This window comes from Sardina pilchardus, chromosome 12 (assembly GCF_963854185.1).
Source record: "Sardina pilchardus chromosome 12, fSarPil1.1, whole genome shotgun sequence".
In the NCBI taxonomy this organism is placed as follows: Eukaryota; Metazoa; Chordata; class Actinopteri; order Clupeiformes; family Clupeidae; genus Sardina; species Sardina pilchardus.
The window spans coordinates 27,038,923-27,054,606 of NC_085005.1; the positions used below are offsets into that span (position 1 = coordinate 27,038,923).

The 15,684-nt window shown below is 42.9% G+C and overlaps 1 protein-coding gene across 1 annotated transcript; it reads right to left on the bottom strand.

Annotated features, from left to right (window-relative positions):
- Window positions 1-306: 306 nt before the first annotated feature.
- LOC134097747 (hemicentin-1-like) lies at window positions 307-14,142 on the bottom strand. The gene is made up of 18 exons (XM_062550694.1): window positions 14,061-14,142; window positions 13,515-13,778; window positions 12,652-12,906; window positions 11,973-12,020; window positions 9,575-9,823; window positions 8,443-8,712; window positions 7,592-7,846; window positions 7,115-7,162; window positions 6,407-6,658; window positions 5,525-5,806; window positions 4,893-5,147; window positions 4,350-4,598; window positions 3,502-3,753; window positions 2,841-3,137; window positions 1,551-1,820; window positions 1,048-1,350; window positions 532-780; window positions 307-375 (listed from the first exon to the last, which is right to left on the bottom strand). Exons 2-18 carry the CDS (start codon window positions 13,609-13,611, stop codon window positions 353-355), a joined length of 3,654 nt encoding a protein of 1,217 aa, XP_062406678.1. The 5' UTR covers window positions 13,612-13,778; window positions 14,061-14,142; the 3' UTR covers window positions 307-352.
- Window positions 14,143-15,684: the final 1,542 nt, after the last annotated feature.

Consider the following 15,684-nt stretch of genomic DNA (forward strand, 5'->3'; position numbering starts at 1 on the left):
AGATGCTGGTGGTCTATCCAGCGTATGGACTCTTAGCCTCACAGGTGAGGACTTCTAGGGGCACAGCACTTTTGAAAGTAGTACAAAACTTGCTACCTCCGCCAAGGAGGTTATGTTTTCATCAGGGTTTGTTTGTTTGATCCGTATCACCGTCTGGATGCAGGAGGCGGTTATGTGTTCGCTTGGAGGAGGTTTGCGCTCTATGAGTGCTTTTCTAGTTTGTATATTGTGCTTTTCAATCAAGGGTCATGGCTTTCAAGCAGTATAGAGAGCATTCTTTCAACAATCACTAACTTAAAGGAAAAATTGCAAGATAAATCATCTATATTTATTTTAGGAAAATGATCAGGATTTAACAGCCACACCAGTCAGCATCTGCAGAACACAGAAACAGTAGAAAACACAGATGAATTACAATCACATCAAGGTAAACATGTTCTAAGAACGCTTCTAAGAAGATCTTAGCACTTAAGAGCTTCTTAACGAATCTGGGAAACGTGGCCAATATTCTTTATAGAGACACAGTATTACCTGTAACGTCTATCGTTGCAGTTGCAGTAGCGATCTTTTCAGTGAAAGTATTCTCCGCTTTGCACACAATGGTTTCAGTTGCCACATATTTACTGACAGTGAGATCCACCTTACTGCCATGCAGTGTTTTGCCATAGACCTCCCAAGTGTAAAAGCAGGATGGGGTGCAGACAGCTGAGCACTCAAACGTGGCCTTCACACCTACTTGCACTGAGCTTGGTCCCGTGATAGTGACCGTCTTTGGGCCATCTGCAAGAAGTGGAAATGGCAGAGAGAGAGGATAAAGAGCATCTATAAAAACACCTACTCCTAAATAGTTCATGGCAACGTACTTGTAACAATTATTACTTTTATAACCATCACATTCTCTCATACTGTAAGTAGAATGTCAGAAATGTAATAATGTATTAAGCATTCTCCCTGCATATCTTCATGATGTCATCTACCTTTGCACATCCATTTGTAAAAGATTTTTAGCAGAAAAATGATGACCGTGATGACAGTGGTCAAACTCACCAATCAGCTCAATGGAAAGGCTTGCACTGGTGTAGCTTGTAAGCACAGTATGGACATCAGGATTAGAAGCTGTACAGAGGAGGACACCCACATCAGCCTCACTAGCTGACCTGATGGAGAAAGTGGCATCTGTGGACACAACATTATCCCCCACAGTCCACTGGTAGGTGCATGCTGGGTAGCACTGAGAGGAGCAGTGTAAGGTTGCAGAGGATCCTGGGAGAAGGCGGAGGACATCAATCGGTGTCTGTCTCAATATTTTTCCGCCAGAGATTAATGTTATGTCAGGAGTTCCTGGCCCATCTGTGAAACATAAGGCACACTGGTTGTCTCTAGGCTTGTAATGTATGTATATTATGCAATATCTGATTAAAAACACACTACTAGACAATATTGACTATATTGTGCCAAGGTTAAAACAACTCCCAGTGTGTAGGGGGAGTGCAAATACAGTACATTCGCAAAGATGTACACAGCCATATCATACATCCCTATGTACTTACAAATGACATTCAACTCATATGGGAATCCAGGGACTACTTTTCCTTGCTCTGTAACAATACACTGATATTTGCCTGTATCCGACGGATGGAGAGGATTGAATATAAGAAAAACATTGTCGTCAGAGAGATGGACGCTGTCACTTGCAGACAATGCCTCCCCATTTTTGGTCCACTGAATATCGGATCCTTTCTCTGCTCCACCACAGTGCAGGATATACACTGTGTTTGTCCTTGGTTGTGCCACAGTGACGGGCTGAACAGCAACTGGATCTGGTGAAGGAGAGGAAAATATTGTTTTATTGATTTAAAAAGTGAGCAGCAGATACAGTAGGCATTACCCAGCACTGAGACCTTTGCTATCGCTGTAAACAACAACAAAAAAGCTACAGTTCAGTCAGGGCCACTTTGTCAAGAATAAAGTTTTATTTAGTATTGCATGAAATACGTTTTGGCGGTATGCTCTGTTCTGGGGGCCCCTTGCCATTCCATGTTCAAACATGGAAAGCCCAAGGCAGTGAGAGCAGCAATAAACCCCCCCATGGGGTACACAACAGAACAAAAGTCAATGGCCGGGTTTCCCAGAATCGTTAAGAAGCTCTTAAGTGCTAAGAACTTCTTAGGAGCGTTCTTAGAACATTCTTACAACGCTCCTAAGAAGTTCTTAGCACTTAAGAGCTACTTAACGATTCTGGGAAACCCGGCCATTGACAGTCAAGTCAGAAGTATGAGGGGGTTAAGGGTAGGAGGTGGGTGGCAAAATTGCAGAAAAAGCTGCTTGTAGCAGATTGGCAAAGGCAGTTTAAATAAGCACTGTGAATGGACTCCACCAATGACAGCAGGGCCTGGCCGGTTGGCAATCAGCTGAGCTGTTAGATTGACAGTCAGCTGGGCCATCCAGGGAAGCTAGCGAGACTCCGTGACCTGCCTGAACTAACGCTGTGCTCCATTTCTGTTTCGCCTGAGGTGTGCTAAGAACTTCTCAGGAGCGCTCTAAGAACGTTCTAAGAACGCTCCTAAGAAGTTCTTAGCACTTACGAGCTTCTTTTTTTTTTTTTTAAGATTATTTTTTGGGCTTTTTATGCCTTTATTTGGACAGGACAGTAGAGAGAATGACAGGAAGTGAGTGGGAGAGAGTCGGGGTGGGATCTGGAAAGGACCACGGGGCGGGAATCGAACCCGGGTCGCCAGCGTACGGTGCAGGTGCCCCAGTCAGTTGCGCCACTGCCGGGGCCCACTTACGAGCTTCTTAACGAATTTGGGAAACCCGGCCATTTGCATGTTGTTCCTTACCGGTCACATTGACAGCCATCACGGCAGACTCCGTCTGGCCAGTCAGAGCGTTGACCGCGGTGCACTGCAGTAGCTCCGTCTGAACGTAGTCTTCCACGCTGACCACCAGCCTGCTGCCCAACACACTCTCCCCCCGCTGGAGGACGGGCACAGTCACCTTGTCCCCGGCGAGGGCTCTCCCTTCGAAAAGCCATGTCATGTTACACGCAGGGACGCAGTCAGCAAAGCAGTAGTAGGAGAATGTGTTCCCTACCATCACAGACGATGGTCCTTTAATGGTTATGTGCGTAGGCCCCCCTGAGAAATATCAAATGCATCTGCTTTACTAAATACAGAAAATACCATATCATCTCATTTCTTGTTCCATATATTGTATACCGAGACCCTGATAGTCACCAAGCCTTTTATAATAATAATGATTATTATTATTACAGTAATTTCTCATGTATAAGCCGCAGTACAGTGTTTTATACAAGTTAAAAGACACAAAACCATATTAACACCATATTAACTGCCCCCCTGTATTAACCTCATAGCTGAAGAAATTCTGCAAAATCAATGTATAAGCCGCGGCTAATAGTCAGGAAATTACGGGTAGTAGTAGTAGTAATATTGCTGTTGTTGTTAACTATATTACTTATTGAGTTAATATGCTACTTACGTGCCATCCAAACATCGCTGATAGATTCCACAAACATGCCAGATAAAGTGTTCTGTGCTTTACAAATCACGGTTGCTACGGTGGTCCCGGGTGGTGGCGTGTAACGCAGCGTGCGGGAGTTGGTCCACGATTGGTCCCCGACATACCAGCTGTAGTTGCATGACGGGTAGCACACAGCTGAGCACACAAACGTGGACGCCACTCCACTCACCAACACTTTCGGTGCCGCGATGCTGACATTTAATGGCCCCTCTGAAAAGAGTGCAGATGTGCCACATCAGTGTTGAAGAAACACATAGATTGAGTAATAACAGTGCCATCTTTTTGCATTACATTACATTTGGCTGACACTTTTTAAACAAAGCGACTTACAACATGGTAAAAACATTTTTAAGCTTTTAAGAGCAATTCTAACAAAAAAATTTACAACAATAAACAACAACCACAATAAGTACATCAATGAGTGTACAGTAAGTGCATCAATGAGTGCAATTGTCCGTAGGATAAGGAAGACTATAAGTAGTGTTATGAGAGCAGGTGTTCTCTAAAGACCTGGGTTTTCAGACATTTTTTGAAGATGGAGAGGGATCTCCCTACTCTAGTAGGAACTGGTAGTGCGTTCAACCAACGAGGACAGACATCTTTTATGCTATCACTAATGGCAAATTATGGGAGCTGTCTGAGTTGATATTGTTTTAGTAGTTATGATATAAATAGGGATAGATTTGTCATTAGACATACTCATAAGCTACTCTGGAGTAGCTCCTCCCTCACAGACTAGCTAGGGGAAGTTTGCAGTCATCTTCATCATCTATGAGAGCATCTGTCACATACACAACGTACTGTACCTGCCACTTGCAACGTTTTGGTAAAGCTGGCCATCTTTCCAGTCATTGGATTCTTAGCCTCACAGGTGAGAGCTTGTGGTGGCGAAAGTCCGTGGAGAGAAAAGTCGAGTTTGTTTCCTTGCACTGTTTTTCCAGCCACGTTCCAGGTGTAGGTGCAAGGTGGGGAGCAGTTGGCTAAACACTCAAAAGTGTATAGCACACCCACCGTGACCACATCCACCCCGTCGATCTCCACAGATTTAGGCCCCTCTATTTTTCAGAAAAAGATAAGCACAGGACTTTTATTAAAAATTGCTCAATACGAAATAGATTATAATGTCTTACACAAAATAGCCCTGGGGTTATCATAATATTATAAGGTTAGTTGTATTGCTTTGGCCACGCTTCCCAGATTCGTTAAGAATATCTTAAGTGCTAAGAACTTCTTAGGAGTGCTCTAAGAACGTTCTAAGAACGCTCCTAATAAGTTCTTAGCACCAAGAGCTTCTTAACGATTCTGGGAAACCCGGCCATTGTCTGTTGAAGGCACTTAGGCCTACTTACCTTCCACCCAAACAGTGACGGCGGATTCTGCAACAATACCAGTTAGGACGTTTTGAGCCTTGCAAATCACAGTAGCCGATTTAGTGTCGGCTGGCGTCGTGAACTGTAGTTCGTTGCTGCCAGTTTCCCAGGGCTGCCCATCAATGACCCAACCGTAAGTACACGAGGGGTAACAAAAAGCAGTGCAGACGAACCTGGATGTGGCTCCCACCACCAGTTTTGGAGGTGCAGCGAGACTGACATTTAACGGCCCCTCTGGGAGAAGAACGAACACACAATTTGCCACATTTGCAGTCAAGACATGTAAGGATTACAAAGTAATAGTGCCAACATGTCTAGCAATCACTACTGTGCAAAGGTCTTTAATACTCTGTCCCTTGCCCCCCCCCCCCACACACACGCACATACACCCCCTGCACCCTCCTGCCTCTCCCTACTACCCCCCCCCCCCCCCATATGCACAATAGGTAAAGGACCTGACAATTTCACTGCATTCTTTACATCAGTAATCATGTGCATGTGACAAATAAACATCCTTGTATTCTTTAAGACAGATTCAGTTATATACACTCTCATCAGCACCAGCTTCATTTCTCATGAATGTGCCAATCCACCACACACAACTGCTGTACCTGCCACTCGCACCATCCTGCTAACGCTGGCAGTCTGTCCAGTGGCTGGGTTCTTAGCCTCACAGTTGAGGGCAAGGGTAAGGTTTTGGGTTAGATCCTGTGGTGGAAGAAACTGGGGAAGAACAAAGTCAAAGATGCTTCCGTATGCCATCTCCCCTTCAACACTCCAGGTGTACACGCAGGCAGGGGAGCAGTTAGCGTAACACTCGAAACTGGACGGGATTTTTACGGTGACCACATCGACTCCTGTGATTTCCACAGAGGTGGGCCCATCTATTATGTCTATATTGGAAAACGAGAAACAGAGAGCTCTTTTAAAATCAAAACTGGTCAGACAGAAATGTGCTACTGTAGTCCATTTTTAAAACTGGCAGTTTGAACTGATATCATATCATACACCATTGGAATGAGGAAAAGAAACACCACAGACAACATGCACGCACACACAGTACACACGGTATATTCACACTCTTTACTTTAAAGGTCCTATAGAATGGATGAATTGAGTATTGCACTGTGTTCTCTGATGTTAAAATAGTATATATTCAACTTTAAAAAAATAAACTCAATTGCAATTTTACAAGACTAATTAAAACCATATATTTAGGCTGGGTATTGAAATGGTCTGTTTGACTAAATGGCGCCCTCTTTGGCAACCCCAATTGAACTTCAATGGCTTTGCGAGGTCTGACATCACAAGCAAGCAGTTTTGCTGAACACACACACACACACACACACACAGACACACACACACACACACACACACACACATACACACAGACACACACACAGTGCATAAAGTAATCTCCCAACAGACGTATTTTACTCCAGTGACAGCTGCATCACGAATAAAAGTGGCCTACCCATCACACACCACAGTACCTGATGCATGCACAGTTTTGTTAACACTGGCTGTCTTTCCAGTGGCCGGATTCTTAGCCACACAGTTGAGGACTTCTGGTGGAGGAGACTGTCCTGAAAACGTATAGTCAATCGACCTTCCTGGAAATATTTTCCCATTCACATTCCAGGTGTATGTGCAGGGTGGGTAGCATACCGCAGCACACAGAAAACTGTACGCGAGTCCTATTGTAAGCACATCCTCCCCCATGATCTCCAAAAACTGAGGACCATCTGTTTAAAACAACACATTAAAACTATTTTAAGATGATATATATATACACGGTAAGACTAATACATGCAGCAGAACAGACAGTCTTAAGTCTCATTTTTGAACAGACATACAGTACCCTGATTTCAGGGCACCACTCGTTCACTCAATATCCAGCATGTAGTTATTCACTAAAGAATGTCCTATATATAGAACATTCTTTAGTGAATAATATTTCCTATATATTGGAAATTAGTGGATGTCCAAAACACGGGCATAGATGTATACAGTATATTTGCAGTGGTCTAACAATAAATATGTCTCAGTCATAATTTTGGTAATGTTTGGATTCTTGTATTATGAAAGAAAGCATGTATTCGTAACATTGGTGCCACTGATATGACTCCATAACCAAAACCACTGCACAGCTCATGAGACTTTAGATGATTAGTGACTGGACTCAGCATGCCTGCACTCACATGGTTTGTTGGTTTCCATTGTCTCCTGCTCCTGACTGGCAGCACCTCCTGAAACACATGCGAAACTTCCTTAACAATTAAACGCTAACACATTCATAACCTTGATAGCCACACTGGCGGTACAAATGAAGCATTTTGTTCACAGAGTGTAAAAATAGCTTAAATTTCGGGTATAATTTTTCTGAATGTACGCACTGTTATCACGTCTGGTGTATCCAGCTGTACTGATTATTATAATAGTGGATGCTAATTGTTGCAGCACATGCTAACGCTTCAGTTACATGCCTGGTATAGCCTGCCAGTAACAGTGAAAACCAGCTCCCCACCTTTCCATTTAATTTGATTCAAATACATTGTTCTTCTGTAATGGCATATTCAGTGCTATTACTGTAAGATAATATTATACTATATTCAGATAATATTAAACGTCTTTATATGTTGTTCATGTATCTATTAAAGAGATAGGCCTACACATACCTGAAAATGAAAAAGTGACATGGGCTTCCACATAAAGTCCAGATAAGGTGTTTTGTGCCTTGCAAGTCACAGTGGTTTTTGTGCTGGACGGTGCTGTGTACTGAAGCTCATTGGTGGTGTTTGCCCATGTTTGGTCACCAATGTTCCAGCTATAGGCACAGGAAGGGAGGCAGGAAGTGACAGAACACACAAATGTGTACTCATCTCCATTCACCAGCGTTTTGTGTGCAGCAATACTGACATTCAAAGGTCCATCTGGAAAGAGCATACATATGTGACAGATTAAAAATCAAGGATGAGGCTTAAGAATTGACAGGGCGAATATACTGTCCATGCCGTCACTTAAGTCAAATTAGTTATGGGAGTTGTTGTTTGACATAGCCCTGTAGGAGGAAAGTGCTGGGGTAGTTGTTTTGAAAGTTAATCAAAGTTGTATTAAAGTTCATGCTCTAAAGTTCATACTATAAGGTCATTGTAATGCAACACTGAGATAAAATACATTACTCTTTACTTTCATATCACATCTATGTTCAATGACTCAGCCATTACACACACCCAGTGGGCCTACACAGTGGTGTAGTCTACGTGATACGCGGGACTACGCAGTATACCCACTTAAAAAGAATCACCATCCCACTGAAAATAGGCAGGGATAGGATTAACATTTGGGGTTGATCACAGTATACCCACTACAACTAACTAAAGTACATTACAGTAGGCCTATGCCCATTACAGCTAACTGGACTACACCACTGGGCCTACATGAATTCCTTCCCTACAGACACACAGTGGTTTTGGTTTCCCCCTCGTCACCAGTAACCGCACTCATCCTTCACACCCTACTACAGTACCTGCTACTGGCACCGTTTTGCTAACGGTGACCGTCTTCCCAGTGGCCGGATTCCTGACCTCACAGCTGAGGGGTAGTGTTTTCCACGGAACTGAGCCCTCGTGAACATTCACGTCGATCTGAGAATATTTCTGGATGATCTGCCCGTTGACGTTCCAGGTGTAGTCGCAGGCCGGGGAGCATTCTGCCGAGCAGTCGAAGGTGCACGGGACTCCCGCGGACACCACATCCACCCCTTTAATCTCCACATCTTCGGGTCCCACGTTTATGTCTGGTTTTTTTTAACAGAAAGACACAGACTGCTGTTTTAAAATCTTAACAAAACAGAGAAATTCAAGTGCACTAATACTACATTGTTAACTGCCAATACTCACTATAAAAGAAGACCAGCATTATCTTATCTGACTCTGGCCCCCATTTTTTTTCACATTTTTGGGATTATGTTCCCGGTTTTGGTCTCACACATCTGGTCACCTTACGTTAACTGCCACTACTCACTATAATAGAAAACCGGTATTCTCTTGTCTGACTCTGGGGTAGAAGGCAAATAAGATCATTTCTCAAAATTAGTTGGTGTGTTCCTTTAATAGCATGCCTGAGTTCACACTCTTCTGTCTCATGCTGAGATATCTCACTCTCTTGGCATCAGCTGCATCACTCATGAAAGCAGAGGTGGACACCCCGGGTTCATAAAGTAAAAGTCCTGCCAAGCATTTGATCCAACCATTTAGTACAACAAGCTCATCCTAATTAGCAGCAAAGATCATTAAGGGCGGAGCAAGATACTTCATGAGAAGCCACTTCCTGGAACCCGAATCGCAAGAGGGAGGGGGGGGGGGGCAAAATCCCCCTTTATGCAGAGCTGTTCCATTGAAGTCTATGGGCATGACACACCCCTTTATGCAGAGGAAGTGATCCCCGTTTTGTGCCCATAGACATGAACTACGACAAAGTATCTTGCTCCGCCTTGAGGATCTTTGTTAGCAGCCAGATAGATCAGATAGTTAGTGATATCACTTGTGTTAAGTGCACAGGTAGAAAGAAAGAATATGTGGCAGGACTTTCTGGAACCGGGATGTCCACTTGTGCATGGACGCCCCCGTCATCATCATCATCACCATCCATCACTCTACCTGCCACTCGTACGGTCTTGCTGGCGCTGGCGAACGCCCCGGTGGCGGGATTCTTAGCCACGCAGCTGATGACCTGAGGAGCAGCAGGGCCGCCGATGCTGATGAGGATGTAGTCTCCGTGTCCCGAGGTCCCGTCGATGGACATGGTGTACGTGCAGGGAGGATAGCATTTGGCAGAGCACGAGAAATTGTACGAAACGCCAACTGTGATCGCATCCGCACCAGAGATCTTTGCTGACTGAGGCCCATCTGTTTAAGACAATAAACATAAAAAATAAATGTTTAAAAAACTTTATCTGGGGAGGCAAAGAGCTGCAGTATTTGTCATTGATAGAGGCATACAGTAGATGTATCCTATTTGGTCATTTCGTGCCAAATCACCCAGTGGCCGACAAGTGACCCTCTCCAAAAAAAATCTGAAAAAAAAATCACAGGTGTTTGTAGTTGTAATGGTAGAACCATTAGTGATACAGATATACTATTTGAGATTTATGCATAGGTTTAGTCTACAAACACCTGCAATTTTTTTCTGTTTTTTTTCCGGAGAGGGTCACCTGCCAAATGTAGCTGAAATTGGGTGATTTCACTGTGAATGACGCTACTGCAAGAGACCGGTGACCGGTGCTGACCGGTGCTGACCGGTGCTGGTTGCCAGACATGGGCAGTATTTAAATTATATGTATTTTAAATACGTATTTAATTACTTTAGTGTATTTTGTAATTTGTATTTTGCAGGATTGGAAAAAATCAAATGTACTTTGTAACAAAATACTTTGAGGGGTTGTATTTAGAGTATTTAAAATACTTAAATACTTAACAAAAATCTCATAATTTCCCCCCTCAAATTAGCCAAAAATTCATCACACAGTTAAATATAGCCTCTTACCTAGTATAACCATGACAATATGCTATGCTTATCATAGTCTGGGTCTAGGCTTGGGAATCGGTTCCAGGTTCCGGTTTGGAGCCAAAGGTCAGAATCTTTGGGACATGAACCCCATGACATGAGGATTTATGTAAGGTATCAACCAAGGTGTCCTGATCTGCAGAAATAATGGAGGAGACTGAGGCAAAAACCTCCCCAATGCGAAACAGTCTCGAGTTTTCATCTCCCAGTTAATTAATTCTGTATATTGAGACACCTTACAGGATGTCACTTTATTTGTCCCCCGTGTTGCCAGTCATGTATGAAGGCAAAAGGCATGCATTTATAGCACAAAAAGGGAAATGCATGTCAATTTAAAAAGGCTAACCTGTTCAATCTGTCGTACTACTTTCATTGAATACGGAAAATTATGGTGGGTAGTTTGCTTCGTCAGAGTTGATTCCACTGTTGAAAAGCCTGCTTGTTGTCAGTTCAATCATTGTGTATATTGATCTACAGTAGGATGCTGATTACATTTTTTTACTAGATCTACTTCATGGGTAGCCTGGCTCCGCCTTCCTACGTACTTCTGTTCAGTTTTCATTTCACTCCACTACGTAGTCTGGGTCTGCGGTATATTCACAGGTTTTCTCAAGACAAAAATGTGCAGGTCCAATCAGCAAACAGAGGGAGTACTGAGAACGATGACGTTGAGGTCGCTAGTTTGAGCATGTCACCTCACGATCAAACGTTTATTGATTGGTTATGGCAGATCTGAGAGGCTCTGGGCAGAGTATCCGCATTCAAGGAAATTCATGCTTGGCAATGGAAAGTGTCCAGACTCTCTGTACATTATGAATGTACGAGAGTATGGTAGGACCAGGCTACTTCAGCCCAAAGTAAAGAATTTAGGCCTCTGTCCGCCAATAAAAAAATAGTATTTCTTGTAGTTTATTTTTAAAGAGGAACTATGCAGGATTTCATTTCATCTCTAGTTTCGGTTTCGTTTTTCTTTTTCGCTCGTTTTGTGCTTGCATATTTCTCTGCAGAGCTTCCCCGACAGCTTTAGCGTGTATATTTATACATATATAGGCTATATATAAATATATAAATTGCAAGCGTGGTTATTCTTGTCCCTTACACGTCTCAGACTTCCAGATGTAGACAAGGAACGATCGTCTCCTGCAGAAACTGCAAGGTTGCAATAGCGGATAGGGACACTGGGGGCGGGAGGAAATATTACTGTGTTCGATAAAACTGGTCAGTCAAGCAAAATAACGATTTCTGAGCGATTTTATGACTATGAAAAAGTTGCATAGGGTCTCTTTAAAGTTGGTATACCATGATTATTGTGGGGGTATTTTTGTATTTTCTAATTACTAATTACTTGTATTTTAATTAAATACATTTTTCACATCCGTATTTTGTATTTTATTTTGTTACATTTTCTACGCCAGTATTTGTATTTTGTAACAAAATAGTTTTTGATGTATTTGTGCCCACCTCTGCTGGTTGCTTTATGGATGGACTCACATGGTTCTTGGGTGGGGCTGCTCTTGGGCTTCTCCCCAGATGTAGCTCCTGAAAACACATCACACGCCCAAACTTTACTATCCAAGGTTTACACAGTTTACCGTTTTGCTGTTTGATGACAGACCTATACCGTAATTTCTCTACTATTAGCCGCGGCTTATACATTGATTTTGCTAAATTTCTTCACTTCTGAGGTTACAGTATAATACACGGCGTCAGTTAATATGGTATCAATAGGGTTTTGTTTCTTTTAACTTGCATAAAACACTCTCCTGCGGCTTATACACAATGCGGCCAATACACAGGAAATTACTTAATCACCACTTACATTTTCTTTACAAAGTTATGTAAAACAGTAATGTTTTCAAATAAATCTAAACTCCTAGACCCTAATCAACTCATCTCTATTCATCACTGATGAGTAGAAGTGCAAATCTTTTTTATTTCATTGAGGCATTACTTAGCTATCAAATATTCATGAATATACTAGCTCTTACTAATACAATTATTGTTATTGTCTATTGAATGAACTTACTCACTTTCTACTGAGACAGTGACAGTCCAAATCTTTTTTTTTCATTACATACATGTATATACATGTACACGCTATAACATATTCAAGATATACTCATTATTATGATACAATTATTGTTATTGTCTACTGAATGCACTTCCTCACCTTCTACTGAGACGGTGACAGAGGATTCCACAAAAAGGCCAGATAGGGTGTTTTGAGCCTTGCAAACCACCGTTGTTGACTTGGTGCCTGATGGTGCAGTGTATTGTAGCTCACGGCTGTCCTTTGTCCATGTTTTGTGATCAATGAACCAGTCATAGCTACACGAAGGGTCGCAAATAGCAGAGCACACAAATGTACTCTCAACTCCAACTGCTAACTTTTCTGGGGCTGAGATAGTGACGTTTAAGGGCCCATCTGAGGAAAAAAAAGTTTTTTGTTTTTTTTTGTCAGAATACTCATTTATAGGCCACTGTCATTCGACACCAGAATAACAAACATAACACACGCATACCGTCATTTTCTTCAGCATTGAGGTTAATACATGGGGACATTTAATATGGTATCAATATGGTTTTGTTTCTTTTAACTTACATAAAACACTGCCCTGCGGCTTTTACACAATACAGCTTATACACAGGAAATTACTGTGCACAAACAGTTTCCAGATCGTCACATCATTATTACATTGCTACCACTCTTGACTTTGAGAACATACATGTGATAGTTCAGTCTTTAGACATTGCTCAGTCTGTGAAGGAGGAGCAAAGAGTGTGTCTTTCCTAGAGGGCTCTCCCTTCTGTTGTGGGGTAGTCATACTTTATACAGCTGTCATGAACACCACTCATGGCTAGCATCTATCTCCTGGACACATCTCCAAAGAGCCATGTTGACCAACAAGGTAACAAGGAGGAGCAAAGAGTGTGTCTCTTTGCTCCCTCCTTCACAGACTGAGCAATGTCTCTCTCTCTCAGCATCAGCTTCATCACTTATGCAAAGCACTCAACCACCACCCACCACTGTACCTGCCACGGGCACCGTCTTGGTCACGCTGGCCGTCTTCCCTGTGGCTAGATTGGTAACCGCGCAGTTGATGACTTGTGGCGCTGCAAGTTGATCCATGACAACATATACGACCTTTGACCCGTGTAGCTTCTGCTGCCCATTCACAGTCCACGTGTACGTGCAAGATGGAGAGCATACTGCAGAACACTCGTAGGTATAATGGACTCCGACTGTTAACACGTCCGTCCCTGTGATCTCCACCGATGTGGGTCCCTCAATGGCGTCTATTAACACAGGAATAGAGGGCCCTTTTAAAACCATCAGAACTTACTGGAACCAACATATCATATCGTCCCCTTAGAATTATAAGGCGGTGACTGATATTTTTGTCAAAATCAGTTCTTGATATATTCTTATTCTGTGACTTAAAGTAGGTGAAGCGAGGTGTTTCTTGTAGTTGTATTACAGTATATTAAAAATGGGTCTTGGGACCCTTCATTCACCATTGTGTGTATGGTATTCCCAGCCTCATCACCAATGAAGACAACCATCACAGACCACTGTACCTGATACTGGAAAGCTTTTGGTGATTTTGGCCGTCTTTCCTGTGAATGGATTCTTAGCTTCGCAGCTGATAACTTGTGGTGGCGCAGGTCCAGGCATAGCCAAGTCCAGCCAGCGTCCAGGAAGTACGCTCCCATCCACAGTCCAGGTGTACGTGCAGGGTGGGTAGCACTCTGCCGAACACGTGAAATTGTTCGAGACGCTTATTCTTATCACATCCACCCCGGTGATCTCCACGGACTGAGGGCCATCTGTCACAAACAAGTTAGTTAGTTCGTTTTTTTTTTTTTTTTTTGTCACAAACAAAACATTCAAAATAGTTGTAAAATTATATATGGCGAGACAAACAGTACTGTACATGCAAAATAATTTCATTTACAAACTGATCATTGTACTTACAACATGATGTAACACACAATGTACCCTTTTTGCAGTGGACATGGAAATGTGCTTTGGTTTCATTGGAAGCTTTGATGTTTTAATTTAAAGGCATCAGATGTAGTTTCTGCATTTTTTTTCCTACAGGGCTCTCCCTACTATTGTGGGGTGTTCATACTTTATACAGCTGTCATGAACACCACTCATGGCTAGCATCTATCTCCTGGACACATCTCCAAAGAGCCATGTTGACCAACAAGGTAACATTACATGATACCATACAAATAGCAGACTATTGTACAATTTCTGTAAAACAAATTGTGATTCTCCGGGTAGGGGGCGAGTGAAGCTGCAAGGCTAGAGGTGAGCAGCTCACAGTGCAACTACATGACAGTGATGTTCAGGGACTGGCCACTGCATGGCTGGACTTACATGGTTTCCTGTAGGCGACGGTCTGTGGCATCTCACTGACAGTAGGAGCTGTACAAGATTGCAAAACAGAGAAACTGTTATTTATTTACTTATTCTACTTTTATTACTTTAGAACAATGTTAATTTGAAATGGAAGTGGTAATTGTCATACAAATTATGAAAATTGCACCCCATATACGCATACCAAAATACAGTAGTTGACACATTATCTATTTTGTCTTTACTTCAATACCATACATGTGTTCAACGAGCCAGTCCTTAAGGCCGGCACCCACTGGACACAGCGTTCAGCCCTACTGTATGCAGCTATTGCTCGGCAAACGTCTCTAGTGGGCTTTGCTCCGTTAAAAACAATGGAGTTCTCTTTTTTTTTCTTGTTGCATCGCGCCGTATACGTGTCCGGTGGGCGCCGGCCTTAACACACACAACCTTTACCGCTCCGTCACAGATGAAGGTATTCTACTCTCCGGCATCAGCTTCATCACTCCTGAAAGCACCCCCCCCAAACCCCCATCGCAATACCTATAGCTCCTACAGTCTTGTTGACGCTGGCGACCTCTCCTGTGGTTGGATTCGTCGCCTCGCAGTTGAGGATTTGTGGCATAAATCCTTCAGCAGTGAAGTCGATCTCATTTCCATGGAGAATCTGCCCGTTGACGTTCCAGGTGTACGTGCAGTATGGGTAGCATTCCGCAGAGCACACGAAAAGGGACTTGACTCCATCTGTCAGCACATCAGCCCCCGAGATCTTTAAAGACCGAGGCCCATCTGTTGCCCAAGAAGACATAGAAAAAAGTCTCATTATGATATCTGGCA

Bases quoted from the DNA above. Each gene is read 5' to 3' on its own strand.
- LOC134097747 (XM_062550694.1), bottom strand. From the start codon at position 13,611: ATGGATCAACTTGCAGCGCCACAAGTCATCAACTGCGCGGTTACCAAT. The intron at 12,021-12,651 runs GTGAGGAAGTGC...ATGTGTTTTCAG, and splicing joins TGTCACCGTCTCAGTAGAAG to GAGCTACATCTGGGGAGAAG. The intron at 5,148-5,524 runs GTACAGCAGTTG...TTCTTCTCCCAG, and splicing joins CAGGATGGTGCGAGTGGCAG to AGGGGCCGTTAAATGTCAGT.